The following is a 22,881-nucleotide window of genomic DNA, read 5'->3' on the forward strand; positions in this document are numbered from 1 at the left end:
GACTGAAGATCTAAAGTCACGTGTTTGATCCATGCTCGATAATAATCCTTATAAATTTGTGTATATTTTAAAATTTTATAATTTTGAAGTTTGTTAGAATTTTTATTAATTATCGATCATTTTTATTATTTTATAATTTTTTACAATTATTTAATATTTTTTATAATATTCTGAACACACATCTAGAATGAAATGATTAAATAAGTGTCCAAATTCAAATAAGCTTGGGCGTTCATTTGTCCAATTTCATTCTAGATGTGCACTTTTAGTATTTTTTGTTATACTTTTTAGGATTTTAATTTTTTTTCATATATGGTATTTGGCATCCCATGTCCACATACTTGTCTAGGTGGCATGTCACGTGTTAGCTTTTCAATTATTTTGTCAATTGCTTAAGCATTTGTTAACAGTCAAATCAGTTGATGACGGTTTTTATTATCGAAAGGGCCTAATGAATTTTTTTTCTCATTAAGGGTTCAATTGAATGCATTTTTTAAGAGCTTAATTGAATTATTTTTAATAAAAAAAATTTACCTAAGCCTAAATATAATAGATAAATATTTTTCAATATTTAAAATTTAATAATAAAATAAAAATTATTTAAATATCAAAATAATAATATAATAAATAATAATTTTTTTATAAAATTTAAAAGTCTTTCCAAACTCATGCCTTCTATATATTCTAGATAATAATTCAAATATATAAAATTTATATGCATATATATAACCATAAATATTACATACAAATAAAAGAAAAATATTACATACAAATTCATATAATAATATTAATTATGTTTATAAAATTCTGTATATGATTTTTCTATTAAAATAAAACATTTATATTTTATATGAAGTAAACTTGTATTGTGCTACCATCATGCAAAAATAAAATTAATTATTACGTTCAAAATATATTTTATAGAACATCAAATTTATTTGAATATGTTTAAGCCTACTTAACTCGACCTGATCCAAATTTAAGAATATTTGAGCACAAACAAATCCAAAAAGGCTTAAGTCTTAGATAATCTTAGCACAAAAAATTATGAGCCCAAGAAAAATTCGAGTTCGAGAAATCTTGAGCTTATTCAAGTTCGAGCTAATCTGAACTCAAAATAATCAAAATTTAAAAACAATCTAATCCGTGCCCACCCATTTATCACCTCTATCCATGATTGTCTATTCCAAGAATATCATCTAAAAAGTCTTACTATAAACATTGATCAAACATGTAACCTTCAAATATTCAATCTAATGCTCTTCCAATTGAGCTATCCCCATAATTGTATTGTATTTTTAGAAAGAGTTTATTTATTTCTTAACTCTCAATAGTATTTCAACTCCATTAAATTGTTGTTTAACAGTCTAGATTTGAAGATGAAAAATTACAGAACAAAACAAAACCTTTGCTCCCAAAATCTAAACCCCTCTTCACTCATTATTCTTTTTCTTTTGGCACATTACAAGTAAGGTCGTTTGAATTGGACCAGCTGATTGGACCAGAAATCGATTAGGATATTAATTTGGAGAAGGGTATTGAATCAGTCAACTTAGGAATTGGTATGGGTTGGACAAAAAACCGATTAAATTGAGTTTTTAATATTTTTAAATTTTTCATAAATTTTTTAATGATTTATTCGATCGAGCCAATAAATCAATAAACTAACTAGTTCGACTATTAATCTAATTCTAAAAACTTTGATTACTTGAAGGAGGGGTCGAAGAGATGTAATATCTAAGCATGGAACTGTAAAGTGTTAACATAAAAATTTTAACTACTTGGTATTTCATATTATTGGCCACTCATTTTAATTATATCACTACTGCTATTTACTATTCATAGAATTTTTATGGTCACTCATATTGGAGCTCTAGTATGACTAGACTTAGCAGCTAACATAATAACCTTATTCGCACATTAGTAAGTGATGGTCCAAACCGTATTTTCACCATTTTTGTAAAAAAATAAAATTTTAAATATTATTTTTTATAGGTTAATATGTATAATAGAGGTCCCTTTGTTATTAGGACCTGATTAAGTTAGTCTCTCTATTATTAAATAGACCGATTTAATAATTATATTATTAAAAATAATCAAATAATGCTAATTGGAATAGAATTAACATTTACTGTTTAAAAAAAATATTATTTACTATTTAACAAACTTAATATTTTTGAAATTTTTATGTTTCGTAAATGAAATCTTTAGTTTTCAATCCGAAATATAATCTTTTAAATATTAATTAAATCATTCAAAATTCATAAAAATAAAATTAATATAACTAGATATAGTAAATCAACTACTAATGACAAGCTAGAATATACATGGTTTATCAAGTTGACAACCTAAGTTTTCCGATCCGAAATTCACATAACTTTTAACTCGGTTAACCATTTTTTTATTTCGTTTTCACCAGAATAGTCACTGCTTCGCAAGCTATCATTTGACCTAATTTTAGACAAAGTGACCAAGGTTTTCTTCCTCCCCTTCACTTTGGCCAAAACTTACTATAACATTATCTAGCTATTTTTGTTTCGTTTTTACACTTTTAACAAGTTAGAAAATATCTCCTAATCATTTTCCATCTAAAAACATACACATTTCACTTAATTTTATAAGCTTCCATCAATATCATGCTAAGCATCAATATGAAGAAGAAAGATGATAAAAGTTTGTTCATCTTTTCTTTTCTTTTTATATATATTATTGTATTACTTATAAAATAATATTATTTTAAGTAAAATATTAAATAAATATTAAATTATTATTTAACAAAAATATCATTCAAAAGCCATCACGAGTAATTTAGCTTTTCAATAAGATTTTCCCTTTGTTTTTATCAAGAATAAATTTTTAATATTATTTTGAATACTATAGGAATATTGGAGAGGCCTACTTATATTTTTAGGAGAGCTATAATACATATACAAAGGGTAAAATTGCAAAAATCTTAAACCTTGGGGGGGCCTACTTATATTTTTGGGAAGACTACAATATATTTACAAAGGACTAAATTGTAAAAAAAAATAAACTTTGGAGGGCAATGGCCCCCTGGGCCTCTACTTGGCTCCGCCATGGATTATGATCCTTAGCAAAATTATTAACCCATAACATTATCATATTCTTTTCAATATAGAGTGTTTGAATTGGATTAACCAACCTATCTTCAAAATGAACCTTTTTTCTCTTCAACCAAATATTCCATAAGATAGCAACAAATTTGATTGTGATTAGCATTTCTGAGTTCTCATCCCTACAAAAAGGATCGCGAAGAATGAAATATTTCATACTTCTATTAAGATCGTCTATACTCAATCCCAAATCAAACCAAATTGCTTTAGCTAATTGTGAATTTAATGATAAAGATATCAACATCCTCAAACCTAATGTTGTAGATAAAGGTTGCACCACAAGGTTGTATCCTTTTAGTAAGTTCATATTTGAGAATAATTTTTAAAAGTAAAATTTGATTTTTTTTTATTTTAAAGATTTTTTATACACTTTTAACAAAATTTAGATGATTATCTCATTAAGAGAGCATTATTATCATGTGGCACAATCTTAAAGTTCACGTGTTCCAAACTTAATGACTTTACAAAAAAGTACTAAAATAATGGATGGAAAAAACTTTAAATAACTAATTAGACAAAAAAAAAACATAGACACAAAATTGAAAGGAGATGTCAATTTCACAAGTCAAGTGAGTATTTAAGCCTAACAAAAGAGAAGGTGAAACCATTGTTATGGTCTATTTGGATGGGCGGTGGGTATAGCTTTAGAAAGATTGAAAATAACAGTAGTAATGAGATTGGTTACCATAACGGTGAGTGTAGGTATTGCAACAATAAGATTAAAATTAATGATAAAATACATATTTGGATTCAAACTCTAAGATAATTTGTGATTAAAATAGAAAATGACCATTATGAACATTAATTTACAATTTGATTATAATACAATAAATAATCAAAGTTATTTTTATATCAAATAATGAAACATAAATAAAAATTATATTTTTTAAAAATAATAATTAAAAAACTATATATTTATGATAAAAAAGTTGACCATTTTTTTTTGTTTCTCAAAATATGCAAAGCGAGCTCAATAACTAATTTTACTCTACTCTTATGTCCATGATTGTTTAATCTTAATATGATTATGTAATTTAAATAAAAATTATTTCACTCATCTTCAATAAAGTTACTAAATTTTATAAATCACCAGGTTATATTCATCTCGAATTTATACGATTTTTTTCTTTTTGTACATTCCATATGAACTTTGTGTGACACAATGATATTAAAAGATGGGCTTGCTATACAAAATAGTAGCTGTAAAGTGTAAGCTAACTAATTATGATCTGTATGGGGCATCAGATGTTAGCTGATACTGTCCAGCTTCAACACCAGCAGAGAAGCAATATGAATTTGCTGTCAACTCAACTGTAGTTTCCCAACTTTAGAGTTTTGTCTTGTGAAGCCGTGCTCTTCTTCGAGCAAACTCTTGGATCTTACGGTCATGCTCTTTAAGCATTTGATTGACATTGTCGGATGGAGCAAGTAATGGACCCGATACGTATATTTTGTTTCCCCTGGGACCTCCACCATGCTGCACCAGTATTTCATAAGAAACCATACCGGTCGAACAAAAGCCTAAAGAAGAAGATAAAACCAAATACTACTACTATCGGGAAAATGGGTTAACTACATCAGTAACATTGATTAAAGATGATTGCAAGATAAAGAATGTGGTCAATGATAAATGTTAGTTACGTATGCTTGATCAATTTTTTAACTAACCGGGCTTGTTTCCGTACTGCAGGCTCCTCCACCTCCTGTTACCGGGGATGCAGCAGTCTTCGGCATATGTTGCTTGACATCATGTCTTCTGGCAGACTCAAAATCATTAAAAGATCTTCGAGGCTTGGCTCCATGGATTACTGCTTGTAGAGTCAAGGGTCCAGGTTTCTGTCTGTGATCGTCAGAAGCCAAAGTTCTAGTCGCTACTAAGCCGGATAATTTCGATAAGTTAGCTTTGGATGAGACCATAGGAAGATCATCATGTTCCTTGCCAGACTTTCTAAACACGGAGCCACCAACCAATGGACCCGAATATGAAATTTTCTTTCTATTGTGCTCCAGGAAATCTCTGCTTTCTTCTTTTGCAGCAGGTGTCTGTTTAGGGGGTGGGGGCTCCATCAAAATACCAGTGTTGAACATCTGACTCTTGCTCTTCAAATTAGGATGGGGTTGTCTTCTCTGTAATTAATGGGGGAGAATCGAATATGGTTAGCTATACAGAAGCATGAGCCGAGGGCACTGAGGAAGAAAATAAGGAAAATGATTGAGAAATTTTTGAATATAAAAATAGTTCCTCCTGTTCTCACCAAAACCCACTTAAGTGACTGCACACAATGTTTACATTCTTGAGAAATGTTTTGTTGAACAACAACTCAAATTTATATCCTTTACTACAAAAGAAATTTCAGAACACAATATGATCTTGTTTCGTATGACTAGTACTTGAATGAACAACAATCAGATCTATTTTCTTTTAAAAACAATTACCTGCGTTGATGTGGCGAACTCAGTATTAGACTTGGATGCTGGTACCGCAAGTGGTTCCTTTTGTCCCCTCCTTTCCATGTCAACCCTTGAACCCCTACTCTCAACTGCTCTTTGCCTAAGGGAAATATAAGAATAGATTAATCTGAAGGACACTTCTTAGTAGTAAGTAAGCCTCTTCTTACAACTCCACAGAAAATGTGTGTGTGTGAGAGTGTATGAGTGTGTGTATACATATATATCAAAGAAACACTTATTCTATTGAAGAAGAGCAGTTATTAATGTTTGCCGTTATCAGACAAAGGTAAGAAAGTAGACGATAAGGCAGACAAGTAATTTATACCAGAAATAGAATATAACCATGCTGATCTTTTAAGTTGATATGAATCAAATTTAACATGTACCTTCTAGCTTCTTCATCCCTCAACTTAGCGTCAATCTCCTTGCTAGGAGGATACCTCGGTAAACTTGAAGGATCACACGCAAGAGGTTGTGTTGTGAAGAACTGACAAAAGAGGAAGAGAAGAAAATAACCTGTGAAAATTCGTAACAACTAAGACCATAAAGAATTTAATAATTCAACAAGCTAAAACATGTATTTTCATGGTTGCAACACACTCATCTTAGTTCTGATTCAAAGACTACAAAGAAAAATGTTTTTAACTCCACTATTTAGAAAGAGGTCAGTATATGATCCTTAATTTAATTTGCAATAATAAATCCATGCCAAAAAGGAGCACACAACATTCCTCTATTAAATAAATTCATTGGAGATGATTGATCATATTGTGAATACCTCACTCTTCAAAGCAAAAGCTGCAGTTCTTCGACTAACAGGGTCAAATGAAAGCAAGGTCTCCATGAGAGTTACAGTAGGAGAAGGAAAGTCTTTAAATGTTTCAGCAACACATCGTCTATATGGGTGTAGAGGCTTGAACACAGTTGAATGAGGTAGTTTTGCTTTTCTCCAGTATTCATCAGTTGGCGAGCCACAAAGCTTAAAGATCTTATGTAATTGCTCAACCTACAAGGTCCAAAGAACTTAATTCATACCTGCATTTACTTTAAATACAAAGGAGAAAACAAAAAAGCCTACCCTAGTAATTTTTTTTTTTTTTGAGAATATTAAAATTTAAAACTAGCAAGGAAGTTTATACATATGTGCACATTCGCACATGGATAGGAGATGAAATCACCTAAAGAGAAATTTGGATTTATAAATCATATTGCTTCTTCATGGAAGAATGGGGGGAAAGCACACTACAAAAACATGCATCATATCATACACCAAAACCATTTATTAGAATATATCTGAACTGCCATTTTTGTTTGCAAACATCAGCTTTTGCACGTTTGCATGGTCTAAACACAAAGATCAACAGGCAAGTTTAATCAAGTTCAAAGTAAAGACAACCTAATAACACAAAACCACTTACAATCAAAATCTAAGGCATACATTTGCATATTCTTTTATTCACACGAGATCCAAACTCCAAGAAAACTTGAATAACAGTATAAGCAAGCATGAACTGTTATAATGACCGTACCAAGTTCCATATTATTTCTCTTTACCATCACAACCCTGAGTTAAGTCCAGGAACTTCTAGTCAATACTTTTCTCTCAAATACTCTCTTGGAATTATAATGACCGTAGTTATATTAACAGTGAAGAACAAAACGGCTACTCATTAGAATTAGGCTCTTGAATGTGGTACCTCTGTTTTCCCAGGCAAAATAGGTTTGCCTGAATACAGTTCCCCAAGTATGCAACCAGCACTCCATAAATCTACAGCAACCCCGTAGTGAGAAGCTCCTAACAAAAGTTCTGGTGGTCGATACCAAAGAGTCACTACACGATTGGTCATTGGAACACTATCGTGAGGATCAAAAGGACACGCTAATCCAAAATCTGCAATCTTCAAGATTCCATTACTGTCAATGAGAAGATTTGAACCCTTTATGTCACGATGAAGGACACCATGACTGTGACAATGATCAAGTCCACTTAGAAGTTGCTGCATGTAGCATTTAATCTGACCCAAAACCGAAAGAAAGTCGTTAACAAACAAATACTGAAATTAAAAGAAACATCCATTAACATCTGAATAAATTGTAAATTGAAGGTAGGTTGGTGACTGCTACACCCACATTGCATCTAAACACCGGTTTATTAAGAGACAATGTTGAACAGCAGCCAGAGATAACAATGAAAGCCATTATAAGGTTACCTGAGGTTCTGAAAACTTGATCCTGGGAAGTGATGCAAGTCCCACAAGATCATGTTCCATATATTCAAAAACAAGGTATAAGCTGCACCCCGTTGGGGATGTGATCAAGCCTTCCAGTTTCATAACATTTGGATGATCAAGTCTTCGCAAGAGAATAATCTCCCTCGCCATAAACTTTGCGCTTTCAGGATCATGATTATCAAACTGCACTCTTTTCAGAGCCACAAGTTTATTATGAATGAGGTCACGAGCCTTATACACACTACTATAGGTTCCTTGGCCAATCTGCAAGAATGAAATACCATCATGCAAAAACCAAATGAAGGAAAATGAGAATTTCATCATGGAAAATAGACTTGATATAGATGCATAATTGGCTGAGTTTCAGTGTCAAACTAAACCACTATGAACCCTACTACAAGAATACAGGATCTTCAAAGATGTGTGCTTACATTACCAAAAAAGGGGCAAACCATAGACTTGATGTTAGAAAAGTATTTCAACTAATAAGATGTATATGTGTATGTGTGTATAGAAAAAGAGAGAGAGATCTGCTTGTTAGAACTAATTACTCTGATCATATAAAGGTTCCCTATCCAATTGACATCCCAAATTAGTTACTATACTAGTGAAATTATGGAACAAATAAACATAGTCCAGTTATAAAGTGTCCAACTGGCAAAGTGAAGTGATGTCAGCTTAAATATTCAATTAGTTAAATTAATGATCAATTCTAAAGCCTAATTTCTGAACATGATCATCTTCCAGAGTTGTACTCAGTTCATTAGCATAGCTGTGTATAATGAGCATTGACCATGCTTCAAAATAAATGTAATACAAGACCAAGCCAAGTAAGAGAACTTACTTTATTCAACTTCTCAAAGGTACTGGCCCGTCGTGGTATCCATCCATTGATAGCTTCACCTGCCACAGCAACAAGCCAAGAAGGCCATCCTGCTGCAACCAGCTCTCCTATGCTATTCAGCACCCTTTCTGAACCAGGATGGTGATGACCAGCAATCGTAACCCCATACTTTTCTACCTCATTTTTCACTACCACCTCAAACTTATCAAGGATCCTCTTATTCTCAACTTGATCATTATAAGAAAAACGACTGGAACCATTGGATTTCTTATTGACCAACAAGACTTTCACATCACCACCACCTTTTTTATCCTTTGATCGAACAACCTCCTCTCTTCCCGATGAATTAGCTCGTTGAACAAGCTTATCTAATGACCCTTTTCGCGTCAGCCACTTTTTTTGGTTCGCACGGCTATCTTGAACAGCCGCAGACTTGGAACTCATGCAACCCATGTTTCAATGTTATATACACAATTACAATCAACAATAATAAACAACCTCCTTCAACAACAGTAATTCGCCATCTACACTAATACTAGCTAACTCTATATTAAAGTTGAAGAATTAAAACTACACGACGGATTGAAATCCAAGCTTCATCCTAAACTCGTTTGACCATTTCAAAGTTTACCACCCCCATGACCAAGTTTACAAATTAGAATATGCTACAAGTAACATGAATATTGGACCTCAGAAGCTGATGAAAATAACTTCAATCCAAGAAACAATCAAAACCCAGAAATATTTCAGAAGACTACAACAGTGGGGAACAACATAGTACCTTGAAAGGTGTTAAGAAATGAGAAACAAATAGAAAGAGGAAGCTTTAATTAACCGCCAAGGAAACTAGGGCCGTCTTTGATTTTTGAGAAATGCATAAACATTTATTTATATAATATAAAAAATAATAGTCATATAATAATGACTTGTTCTAATACTTGATACTGTACTACTATCTATAAAAATATAAAACAGAGACGGCTTTTGCCGGCTCTGGCTCAATCAAGTCAACAAAAAACCATTCTCTCTTTATCTTTATCTTTTGTTTTTCTCTATTTATTTAAAAAGATAAATACAGAGACTGGAAGCAGTTAAAAAGCGAATTTTAGATTGAAAAAAGACGTAAGCAGACTTTTCCTCTGTTTGGGGTGTTTGAATGTTGCATTGAACGCCTTATGATTTTGACTGCTACATTCTTCTGTCTAGTTAGGGCTTACCACAAAATTGTTTACAATTCCAAAACTGACTATAGAGACCGTTGTTTTGGCCTACCCAATGATGAAGAGGCAGAGCAAAATGCATGGAGTTTCGAACTATTACCAATGATTCTCCGTATAAGTTTTCTTCAAGAATTGAATATGTTCGTAGTTGGCTTTTGGTTGGTGAGCTTGGAGAGCTTCAATGTTGCTCTAAAACTTGATGGGAGTTGAGGATTCAAGGTTTCTGAAGCTTTGAACTAAGGGTTCTTACCTAAACAATGGTGGTAGGTGAATCAAAACGAAGACTGATCGAGTTTTAGAGTGCTGGAGGCGAGATGATTCCCCATTTACATCCCCAATATATGCCCCCTATGGCAGCAGATAGTTACACTGCCCTTGATTGCTTATTAGAAGGAAGGTAATTGATGAAGGCGTGGAGGGATAGGGTGGAGGTTAATGTATGGAAGCATGGCTGGTTGAAGAAACCTCCACATTATAAAGCTGCATTGCTTCTTTCTCTTCAGTTCAACCTTTGATGACATTTTATTATGAACTGTATCAACAACCCCGCTTCGCGGGGGATTCAAATTCTTTCCCATTATTTATTTACTAAAAAAGGCGCATTTAAAAACTGAGCCTTTATAAAAAAATTTACATCTAATTCATGGTTAGTGATAAAAAAAACTCAATTTCTCTTTTCGTAAACGTTAATTGATCAGTATAAATTATCACGTCAACCAATGCCCCTTCGCTAAAGCCACATGATTTGGATCTCAGTACTCTATTCGTTCGAGGTAACTTGGTGTAACAGACATTAGAGAATGGATTAGTCAGTGGATTCAACAATATTCCAAGACAGAAATCAGACACAAAGTCATGTACAACGAATAGATCCTAATTCGTTGGCAACTTCGGAAACACAGGAACCAGGTCTGTTTCTCCAACCACCCACCAAATCTTACGGTAGTGCTATGAAATGTACAAATTTACCATCAACAGTACCAGGTTTTACTTCACTCGCGCAACATTCCTACTCACACCGATATTGGAGATAGCTGGCGACATGTATCGGAATACACGCCCGATCCAAGTCTCTCGCCCTTTTCAGTCATACTCGCCTTCATTCATCACAAAAATACAAGTTTATTTGGCGCTGCAGTGGGAATTACCGGATATGCTCCTTTTCCTATATACATGTCCACACATTACAACGGTCACTCGAAATTTCATAGCTAACTCCTTCTAGCTAGGACGATTTTGCTAAAGGTGAAACACCTCCGGATCTGACAGACAATTACTGGTTCCCTGGAGACAAGAGCCCTTACGACAGGATCTACAAATACTTCAGCATGGTATATACTTCACGTGGTCAACGGGGCGGCATACACTACACCAGAGACTCCACCATGTTGCCTGCCGCGCAATACTCTCTCAATCATCCAAGGGATGGTTTTTGCGTCCATCATATTTACCTTTTATTGCTTTTGATGTTTAACCAAAAAAAAGTTGTGTTCACATATTTACAAAGATAAAAAATCAAGTGTTATGCCGAACAAAGGTGATGGGTTGTTTCACTATGCTGATGGGATAAACAAAGCGCCGTTGTCTTTGGGAACTTTGGGTTGATAGAGTTTGTTAGTCAAAGTTTGTTCAATAAATCCCTATTTTCATGGGATATTTTATTCTTTAAGTTTATTTGGCTGTTAGAAATGGCTCCTTTATTTTCTATTCTTTTAGTTGCTATGTAAGGTTATATAATAGTCTAATATTTCAATTTTACTCATCGCAGAATATCATTCTCCTCCATTTCTTTTGTTCTTTAATTATTCTTCCTTCCAATGCCATTAAAGAGCCTAGTTCATTTAGAAACTGCAGTCTTCTTAAACTATGGCAACAGAGGGATCTTTTGTGTAGCCAGCAATTCCGAAGTTTGACGTGCATTATGATCATTGGGCGATGCTTATGGAGAATTTTTTATGTTCCAAGAAGTATTGGGGATTGATGGAGAATGGCATTCCTGTTGCAGCGAAAGATGCAACTAATGCACAGAAAAGGAGCATTGAAGATAAAAAAAAACTATAAGATTTGAAAGCCAAGAATTATTTGTTTCAAGTTTTGGATCATACAATTCTGGAGATATTTCTTAACAAGGATACATCAAAGAGCATATGGGATTCCATGAAGCAAAAATATCAAGGCACAAAACAAGTCCAGTGTGCACACCTGCAAGCTCTTCGCACTGAATTTGAAATTCTTCATATGAAAGTAGGGGAATTTGTTAATGAGTTTTTTGTTCGAACTCTCATCATAGTCAATAAGATGAAGGCTAATGGTAAGGTTCTGGAAGATGGTACTATTGTTCAAAAGATTTTGAGATCCGTGACTAGCAAGTTTAATCACGTTGTTTGTAGTATTAAGGAGTCTCGGGATACAAGTATCCTAACCATTGTTGAATTGCAAAGCAGCTTGCTAGTGCATGAACAGCGTATGAGATCTCATGATGATGAAGAACATGCTTTGAAGATCACTCATAGAGATTGTTCTGGTGGCTGGACTAGAGGTTGTGGTGGCTTCAAAGGTAAAGGAAGAGGACGAGGTAAGCAGAGTTTCGATAGAGCCACGATAGAATGTTATAGATGTCACAAGCTGGGATATTTTCAATGGGAATGTTCCAGTAAAGACGCAAATTATGCAAAGATTCAAGAGGAGATGTTATTGGTGGCTTTTGTAAATACAGAAATCACTAATAAATAAGATACTTGGTTTCTTGATTCAGGATGTAGCAATCATATGTGTGGAAAGAAAGATTACTCCTCAGATTTTGATGAAAATTTTAAAGATACGGTGAAGCTTAGCAACAACACAAGCATGGTTGTAATCGAAAGGGGTAATGTAAGGCTGCAAGTGGATGGAATGGTGCAGGTAATCACAGGGGTGTCTATGTGCCAGAACTAAAGAATAATTTATTAAGCATCGGATAGTTATAGGAAAAAAGAGTTGGTCATTCTGTTTCAACATAACAAATGCAAAGTGTATCATTCAGAGAAAGGTTTAATCATGTATACGAAGATGTCTGGGAACCGGATGTTCAGATTACATACAGTCTCTCAGTCCACATTGTCCACCCGTTTCAACACAACTACAGAAGAAAAGGTTCAGCTCTGGCATCGTAGATATGGACACTTGAGCTACAAAGGACTAAAGACACTTCAAGAAAAGAAGATGGTGAGCAGGTTACTAGAATTGGAGTTTTCTTCAAAGCTGTGTTAATTCATGGTGACATTTGTGGACCAATCAAACCCAATTTTAACAGTGGAAAGAGGTGCCTAATCACTTTCATTAATGATTTTAGTAGGAAAAATTGGGTTTATTTTCTCACAGAGAAGGCGAAAGACTTTGTTGTCTTTAAAATTTTTAAAATTCGTGTTGAGAAAGAAACAAATTCGGCTATCAAATGTTTACGCATTGATCGAGGTAGAGAGTTTACATCACAAGAATTCAAAAAATTTTATGATGATCATGGTATTTAGAGACAATTGACAGTTGCATATACACCGCAACAAAATGGAGTCATGGAGTATAAGAACAGGACAATTATGAATATGATTCGTAGCATGCTCTCAGGAAAGAAAGTTCCTAAAACCTTTTGGCCTGAAGTAGTAAATTGGACTGTCCATGTGCTAAATCGAAGCCCGACTCTTGTAGTTAAATACAGAACCCCAGAAGAAGCTTGGAGTGGAGTCAAACCTTCAGTTGAGTATTTTCGTGTTTTTGGTTGCATTTCTCATGCTCATGTGTCTGATAAAAAGGCAACTACGTTAGATGATACGAGCTTGCGATGAGTATTGTTAGGTGTCAGTGATGAGTCAAAGGCTTATAGGCTTTATGATCCTAATTCATAAAAAATTATAATAAGCAGAGATGTTGTATTTGAAGAAAGTAGATTTTGGGATTGGGATAAAAAATATGAGAAAGCAATTGAGTGTGAATTAGAATGCGATGAAGATGTAAGCAGAACGACTGAAACTGAGCCACAAGAATAGAGAAGTGGATCTGAATTTGATGCTGATGATGTAGAAGAAGAGAATTCTTCCTCAGATTCTTTGATTGCGGATAGCAATTTAGATGGAGGACGAAATAGGCGACCACCAAGTTGGGTGAAGGATTATGTGACTGGAGAAGGGCTCTTTGAAGAAGATAATGAAGCTTATTTGGTCATTTCTGCAACGAATGTTCTTATGCATTTTGAAGATGCTATTAAAAGTGAGAAATAGAGTGTGGAAATGGAAGCAATAGAGAGAAATGACACTTGGGAATTGACTGAATTACCTCAATGACCAAAGAAGGAAGGAGTAAAATGGGTTTACAAGACTAGGGCTCCTTTGGATGCCCAGTTACTACCAATGAGGTGCGTTTACAGTGCCAAACTCACTGCAGCAGTTGTTTGGTTTGCACAGTCAGTGCAGTGAGTTTTCCTTTCAACCACACTGGTCAGCTGATTTTCAGCTGGAGAAATCAGCAGCAGTGGATGAATTTACTGAGCTGTTGGCACTGTAACAGACAAAAACACCCTTACTTTTACTTATCATTTTACCATTTTAGCCTTGAAAATTAAATTAATTTCTTTTCCTGCAGAAAATCCTGCTCTTCAACTCCTTCAATTGACACTCACAGCAGACTCAAAGAAGCTCATATTCTCGACTCATCCTATCAATCTTGTTCTCAACTTTGATCTGGTAAGTCAAAACCCTTCTTTTTCTACTCTATATATGTGTTTGAATTGTATCAAAGTAGTTTCTGTTTTTCCTTCTCATCTTGTTCTCATCTTGTTCTTAGCTAAGAAAATAACAAGAAATAAATATGTCCTCACATGGAGGACAAAATCTTAAAGCAGTTAAGTAATTACTAGAAATGAAAAAGAATTTTTGTGTTCATACACAAATCCATATGTTTTTTCTCCATTATTTTTTTACCTCTACTTGCCGTTGAAGAGATTGAACATAATTGACGATTTCATCATGCATACCAGCTTTGTCTGTGATTTTGTTACATCCAGGTATGAATCTTACAGATACTTCATTCTTTCACTGATTTTCTCCCTTCTAACCTATAAAAATCAACATAATTAAAACATTATTATCTAATGAAAGAGACCTGATAAAATAAGAAAACATCTCCTGCAATGCTGTATTCATGTCTCAAACCCTCAAAAACTAAAAACTGTCAAAAACAAAACAAAGCACAACTAAACAAACGAAACAACAAAAGCTTGTATAGAAAGGTTCTAAGGTTCCCAAGATTCTAGAGAAAGGCTTAGCCTAAACTTAAGTTATAGGCCGAGTCATGCATTTCTTTTTAGTCATAAGTGCTCCCATGCAGTTGTATAGGCTGAATTTTATTCTATTTGAGTTGTAAGGTAAACATGTAGGGCAAGGTGGCAGTACAGGTTACAACGTGTCTTGCCTCTCACATGCATTGGACACATGGATAGCTATTTGCCCACTACTTGCAGCAAGAAGAATGGATGCTAATTCAGTTGCTGACATGTTGAATGCAAAATAAAATGGCTTCAGACCAACTTTTTTCAGCTAGTCAAAAATATTCAATAAGAACTTAGTTTTAGATTACTTTTTGGCTTTCCTTCATAATCTGAGATCACTAAAGACCATTGCTCATATTTCAAAATTTAGGGCTATTCTAGGAAGCTGTTAAAAGTTCAAATTGATTCAATCAAGTAAACAACCAACCAAGAACTAACAAAATAATACTTCACAAGCATGCATGTATAGCAGAAGTTTACAAGCTAAAAACAAAAGTACTTAACTTAGAAACAAAACATACCGATCTAATATATGGTTGCTGGAACAACCAACCAACAATAGGTATCCTCTGCAAAAACACTACCAGTGTTGGCCAAAAACCACTGCCAAGTCAATAGACTAAAAGATAATCTCATTAATCCCATCTTCAACTTCCATACCTCCTCATTTGCTGCTAAATAAAATTAAAGCAAAAGCCATGTAATTAAAAAGTCAAATATGCCAACACTAAAAACTTTGACTATACAAAATTGTTATTCTATATGTTGTTCGAACATGAAATAAAACAAGAGAAGCAATCAAAGTTCTAATAATCTCCCTCTTTGACATTTTGACAAGATCAACAACAAACAATTAACACACAATCTGAACAAATCAACGAAAACTAGAATATATCTCCCCCTAAGAAATAGAACCATGCTCGACCATACACTTCCCTTGTCAATATGATTGGTCATCACATTGTCCACCAAGCATACACACTCTTTCCAAAGTAATTTCAAGAAATATAGAGCATGACAAATAATCCACACAAGTCCTATCTAGTATCAACAAAAACCACAAAAAGTAGCATAAAGAGAACACGAGATAAGCAACAAATGAATTAAAAATTAAACTTATAAAATTAGGTGTCATGTATGTTAAATTAAAAGTTATTATATATATGAGTTAATATATGATATATTCACAATATATAATTTTATACATAACTAATGAAACAGTTAAGATAACGCGAAGCCTTATTACAAACTATTTCAAATATTTAAAAAGAAAAACTTGAACACAGATTACAAAAATTAATTTTCTTAAAAAGAAAATAACGTACCTTTCAAATCTACTTTTGTATCTGCAAGAGCAGAGACAACATAGTACCTATGTTTCTTGTCCTGCATGGATAACCATTTGCAATCACACAGGAAATTAGAAACAAATCTGAGATTCATTCAGCCTTCACGTCCGAATAACGGTAAAGCATTTTTTTCTATACCTTCAAGAACAAATTTTTGCTCAATGCACCTCCCAAATTCCCAACATATTTTGCCTGATTGAGAAGAAATATTTTAGTTATATAATCCATGAATATGCTTAGGGATTCATGAGCCAAGTTAGCAGTCTTCTTTTACCTGAGCTTCAACTGTCAAAACAACGGGATGTTCATACTGGGAAAATTCTATTTGAAGCTCCTGCAAGATCCCAATCCACGTACCAGTCACTAAAGAAGAGGGTACAAAAGCATAACCACCATAACTAAAGCAAGGCCATGATTATGATTATGAACCCCATTGATGCTATCAGTCTCATTTTCTTTCAGTAGGTTGTAGAATTGATATAAATCAACATCTATCGTATCTACCGTTTGCTACACCAGATCGACTCTGGCAAAGCATAAAGCAACAATTATTAACAATCACCATCCTCATTTTGAACATTTGCTGCTACTTCTCCCCCTTTTAGACAAAGATGTCAGAGGAGCTTCCCTTATAGAAATTTTCAATTTTCAGGACAAAACTTTCAATCAAAGTCTGCTACTCTGTTACATCTTTCTACTAGAAACCAAATAAAAGAACTTGCCAAAACAAATCCTACCACCATATCGAAGGATACAGAATTTGAGCATTTATGGTATTTCTAGGTTTTCTAAGCATTTTCTTTTCAATTTCTACATTCACTTGAATAGGTTTTGTTCTTAACTCTTAAGTAACAGCTAAAGCTATAATTCAATCAAAATTTGAAGGAGGAAACACTAACCTCTCGGATTGAACTCACGGCATGGAGAGAAAATTTCTTTGTTCTTTCTTCCTTTCTTTGCCGTCTGGGAGAGATGAGAATGACCAAATCTGTTCTTTCATCTTTCCTTTTATGTTCTCATAATAATAATAATAATAATATAAATCCTTTTCTAATCATAAATCTAATGGCCATTATTGATTCATAAATATGTTAGTGGACTTCAATGGCTAAAATCAATATCATCCACTAACTACTGCCTCCGACTCATAGCTTTGATTAATAACTCACCTAATCCTCCTAATGTTTACTACTTCTTCAATTTAGTCTTTATACTATACTTACTAATTTCTTTAATCATTTTCATCTCAATTCTCATTCTCGCCCCGGAAACTTCTTGGTTTAATTTTTCAGAAATTTTCAGTTTAAACAATTCGATCTCAAAGTCGAATTTTTCTACACAGGTGAAAAACAAGTTGTTACAATGCCACGTAATATTTGGCATGTTTTAATATGACATGACTTAATTGATATAACAACAATAGTTTAGAGACCAATTCTGAACAATGGTCATAATTTGTCATAGTTTCCTTTCTATATTTATAAAATTTTGACTCATTTACTAACACATTTATTTTGACTTGAGTTTTTGTCCAAGAACATTTGATTAAAAAATAAACAAAACAAAACAAAAAAGATAAATTAAAAAATAAATAAGTCCATCTTACAAGCCCAAAAATACAGGGAAAATAAAAATGAATAGTATGTAATATATTCGGCTATAAAAGCCATAATAACACATGTATCTATTTATAAACAATCAAAAAAGAGAAATCCAGAAAGAAACTACAACAGTTTTTTTTTCCAATTAAGGTGCCAGTTTTTTTTTGGTGTGGCTAGATAAAGATTAGCATTGGGAGACGTCTAATATAACTTATAGACTATATATTTGCTCTATGCTTCTTGGTGAATACTAGCACATTGACTGAATTATATCAATGACAATAGATGGTAAAGACACGAAATTTTGTGGAGGAGATAGTAGCTTAGCAACAAAAGCTGTTTGGGATGATGAGCTGACATTGATATTTTGTGAACTTTGCGTGAATGAAGTCAATGCCGGTAATAGACCGACAACTCATCTAAACTCAAAAGGATGGGAAAATGTCATTGCTCTTTTTCAAGCAAAAACACAAAAAAAAAATTATGGAAAACCTCAATTGAAAAATAAGTGGGATACATTAAAAAAGGAATTGAGGTTATGGAGGGAGTTGCTTAAGGAATCTACAGGTATTGGATGGTGTCCATCTAAAAAGATGGTCGATGCTACCGAAGAATGGTGGGCTACAAAAATACAGGTTAGTGTTCACTTTATCATTATTTTAATGCATAAAGTTTATTGATATTAATAATTTACAATTATAAAAATCTTAGTATAACATTTAACATTTAACATGTTATGTAGGAAAATCCTTATTTTAAAGGATTTAAGAAGAAAAGAATTGAACCACGATTGAATGAGTTAATGTGGAAAATGTTTGGTGGCATTGTAGCCACCGGAGAGAACGCATGGGCACCTTCGTCTGGTGTTCTTCCAAGTGGGGTTCCTATGGGAGATGATGCACTTAATGAGGGATTTGGTGATTCAGATGAACATAGTAACGAGAATGAATGTATTCCTCTTGATGAGGTACCATCAAACCCTTCTCATGAAATTCCTAATCGAAGAAAGAAAACACTTGGGGCTGTAAACGGTAAAGGAAAAAAATCAAGTTCAAGTAGAAAATCATCAAGAAATACATTAACTACTCAGATTGAGAAATTGTGTGAGAGTATGGCTAGTCCAAGGAAGTCAGTGAATGAAATTATTTTTCCTCACTCTCAATATACTATTTCAAATGCAAAGGATGCTTTGATTGCTTTGGGAGATGAAATTCCAAAAAGAGATGAACTGTACTATTTTGCCACCAAAATGTTCCAAATACCGGTGAAACGAGAAATGTTTTTGAACTTAGATCTAGATGATAGGGTTTGGTGGCTTCGACGTGAGTATGCTGAACAAAATCCAATTGCATCATTTTCATCCTTGGTAGCAACATCCTCATTTCCCTTCCAACCATACCATCAACCACCTCCACCATCAGCTCCTTAGAAATATTATTGTAATATAACTATACTACTTTTTTATATGTAAAACTAATGTATGCTACTTTTTATGTTTGGTATTTTTATGTTATGCTTTTAATCAAGTTTCTGTGTTGTATAGAATGTCACGAAATATTAATTTACTTACATTTGATTACTTTTTCAGGTTATGGATGAATTTAACAATATGTATAATAGTTTTGATATGAATTATGATACCTCTGAATTAAGTGAAGAAGCTCAACGAAGAATAGCCACAATTGCTACCCAAGTTGAGCACAACAATTATCATAATGAGGAAGAATATGTGTTAAGCAGTGTATTGGTACACCATGAAACTTATTTCACTATGCAACCGCGTATGGATTCAAATTATACTGGTCAAATGTGGGTGGACGAAGTATTAAATGGGCACGATGATCGTTGCATGATTAGTTTTAGGATGCCAAAAAATATATTTCACAGATTGTTGCATGATTTGCAAACAAATTATGGCTTAAAGAATGGGAAAGTATCGGCGATGGAGAAGTTAGCATTATCATTGTACATTCTTGGAAATAGAGAATCAAATTCAAATGCAACAGAGCGATTTCAACGATCTGGGGAAACTGTTAGTCGAATTTTTACCGATATGTTGCATATATTTGCTCGAATGGGAATAGACACGATTAAACCCATTGAAAGTCAATTCGAGGAAGTACCGAACCATATTCGACATGATACAAGATATTGGCCTCACTTTAAGGTAAAATTTACACAATCTTTATATTTTTAAAACATAAATTATTTCTAACTTTTATCTCATTACTTGTATTTATTTTAAAGGATTGTATTGGGGCCATAGATGGAACACACATAAAAGCATGCATTTCGCCTTCTTCTCAAATACCTTATATAGGACGGAAAGGTGAACCAACTCAAAATATTATGGCAGCTTGTGACTTCAACATGTGCTTTATTTTTGCATTTCCTGGTTGGGAAGGAACAGCACATGATAGTAGAATTTTTTTGCAAGCACTTAGAAAGCAAGAGTTGAAGGTATCTCCTGTTTTTCATTATCATTCCCATAACAATGAATACTATGATTCGCATTTCGAACAGGCATGAATACAGCATCTATAGGATAACTTCCGTCGTGAAAGTTCTTTGGCGTTTTTATACCGTATCCTCTATTTCTCTCGATTTGTAATCCAATACACAAATCAATTGGTTCGGTTAGGCTGGCTACATGCTGTGTATTATCAACGATTTCCACAGAAGGTGGTAAGATGATGTCTTGAGCAGTTACATATCCGGGACCCTTGGCACAAATAAAGGCGTTACGAGTTCCATACAAATTCCCTCTCAATACAATTTCTTTCAAATTCATTAAAATTTCATGGACTGATTCTTGAATACCTACTATGGTAGAATATTCGTGGGGTATTTTCTCAGATTTTGCACGTGTAATGCATGTTCCTTCTAGTTCTCCAAGCAAAGCTCTTCGCATCGCAATGCCTATTGTGTCGGCTTGGCCTTTCATAAGTGGAGACAGAATAAAGCGTCCATAATAAAGGCGCTTACTATCTGTTCTTGATTCAACACACTTCCACTGTCGTGTCCGAGTCGAAGTAGAGACTTTTACTTTCTCTCGAACCATAGTAATATTATTTTATTTGATCAGATCATTGAATCATTTAGGTCGAACTTTAATTTTTTAATTACTTTTTACATAAAAAAATATTAAAATTTTTAATTTATTTTTAAACTTGATATTATGTTTTACTTTTTTTGCAGGAAAATATTATCTTGTGGATTCCGGATATCCACAAATGGCAGGTTTTCTAGGTCCATATAGGGGGAACGATATCATTTACCTGATTTTCGTCGAGGTAATCATTAAGTATTTGGAAAAAAAGAAATCTTTAATCATGCCCATTCTTCGTTACGCTCTGTGATTGAACGAACATTTGGAGTGTGGAAAAAAAATGGCCAATATTAAGAGATATTCCAAGTTATTCATTCAACAAGCAAGTTTTAATAGTTATTGCAACAATGGTTTTGCATAATTACATTCGAAGACATGCTTGGTCAAATGATGAGGATTTTCGAGAATTTGAGAATATACCGGACATGCCAGTCTCTTCAAGCCAGTTTGACAGAGGTGAATCGAGTTCTTCTAACAGAAAAAGTGACCTTGAAATCACAATGTTAAGGGAAACCATTGCAACTAGTTTAATGAATCAATATTTGTAAACACATTTTGTATCATAACCTAATTTCTAGTAATAATGAAACTTGTTATGTCTTATGTTACTATATTTTTTTTATTAAAAATCATCCGTTTAGATACTTCAAAATTAGATCCAAGTATAATGTTATTATTTGTGAAAATAATATTTATCATTGTTATAAAAAAATATTTAATTATAACTATAAAAAAATTAAAAAAATTATCATTTTATCTAATAAATAATTTAAATTAATTATATAATTCATTAAAATATTGGAAGATACATTTTAATATTTTATTAAATGAATTTGCATATTTTAATAATTTTAAAAAAGTAAAATAATTTAAATAACTTCTATTATATATCAATTCTAATATGATGTCCTTAATAGTCATTTTTCATTCTCACCTCACCGCTACAGCTGCGTTTGAATCCAAACACACACTCCACCATTGTTTTTAATCTCACCGCTACAGTACCCAATCTCACCGCTACAGTAACTAATCTCACCGCTACCGCTGTTTTTAACCTCACCGGAGGTAAACACACCGCCCATCCAAACTAGCCCTAAATATGATGAGAATGGTGAGGTTGAAAAATACAATGAAAGGCTTGTTGTAAAGGGGTATGCGGAACAACATGGAATAGATTACACTGAAGTTTTTTCACCTGTTGCACGTATGGAAACGGTTCGGTTAGTTGTAGCATTTGCGGCTCAAAGAGGATGGACTATCCATCAGCTATATATGAAGTCTGCATTTTTACATGGTGAATTAAATAAGACTATCTTTGTGAAGCAATCAAATGGTCACATCTAGAAGATGAAATGAGCAGAAGGTATATAAGCTAAAGAAGGCGTTTTATGGGCTTAAGCAAGCACCACATGCATGGTACAGCCGAGTGGAAGCTTACTTCATCAAGGAGGGTTTCGAAAAATGTACTTATGAGCATACTTTGTTCATTAAAAGGCGAGATGGCAAAGTGGTAATTGTTAGTGTATATGTTGATGATCTTCTTGTTTCTAGTAATGATGAGTTCATGATTAATGAGTTCAAAGATTCAATGAAGCATGAGTTTGACATGATAGATCTTGGGAGGGTGCGGTATTTCCTTGGTC

General features: G+C 33.5%; 2 protein-coding genes and 1 long non-coding RNA gene across 3 annotated transcripts; all 3 read right to left on the reverse strand.

Moving 5' to 3' along the window:
- Positions 1 to 4,207: 4,207 nt before the first annotated feature.
- LOC107909284 (probable serine/threonine-protein kinase At1g54610) lies at positions 4,208 to 10,216 on the reverse strand. Its single transcript, XM_016836758.2, has 8 exons — positions 8,661 to 10,216; positions 7,796 to 8,080; positions 7,283 to 7,600; positions 6,364 to 6,591; positions 5,972 to 6,072; positions 5,571 to 5,685; positions 4,803 to 5,261; positions 4,208 to 4,611 (listed from the first exon to the last, which is right to left on the reverse strand). The coding sequence occupies exons 1-8, from the start codon at positions 9,111 to 9,113 to the stop codon at positions 4,462 to 4,464; spliced, it is 2,109 nt and encodes a 702-aa protein (XP_016692247.2). The 5' UTR covers positions 9,114 to 10,216; the 3' UTR covers positions 4,208 to 4,461.
- A 6,279-nt stretch (positions 10,217 to 16,495) lies between these two features.
- On the reverse strand, positions 16,496 to 16,991 carry LOC121214786 (uncharacterized). The gene is made up of 3 exons (XR_005910535.1): positions 16,803 to 16,991; positions 16,667 to 16,720; positions 16,496 to 16,565 (listed from the first exon to the last, which is right to left on the reverse strand). It is a non-coding gene; the product is annotated as an uncharacterized lncRNA (long non-coding RNA).
- Positions 16,992 to 20,554: 3,563 nt separating this feature from the next.
- LOC121214785 (DNA-directed RNA polymerase subunit alpha-like) lies at positions 20,555 to 21,229 on the reverse strand. The gene has a single exon (XM_041089015.1). It carries the CDS (start codon positions 21,188 to 21,190, stop codon positions 20,570 to 20,572), a length of 621 nt encoding a protein of 206 aa, XP_040944949.1. The 5' UTR covers positions 21,191 to 21,229; the 3' UTR covers positions 20,555 to 20,569.
- Between the last annotated feature and the right edge of the window lie 1,652 nt (positions 21,230 to 22,881).

The sequence above is a fragment of the Gossypium hirsutum genome, chromosome D02 (genome assembly GCF_007990345.1).
Source record: "Gossypium hirsutum isolate 1008001.06 chromosome D02, Gossypium_hirsutum_v2.1, whole genome shotgun sequence".
In the NCBI taxonomy this organism is placed as follows: Eukaryota; Viridiplantae; Streptophyta; class Magnoliopsida; order Malvales; family Malvaceae; genus Gossypium; species Gossypium hirsutum.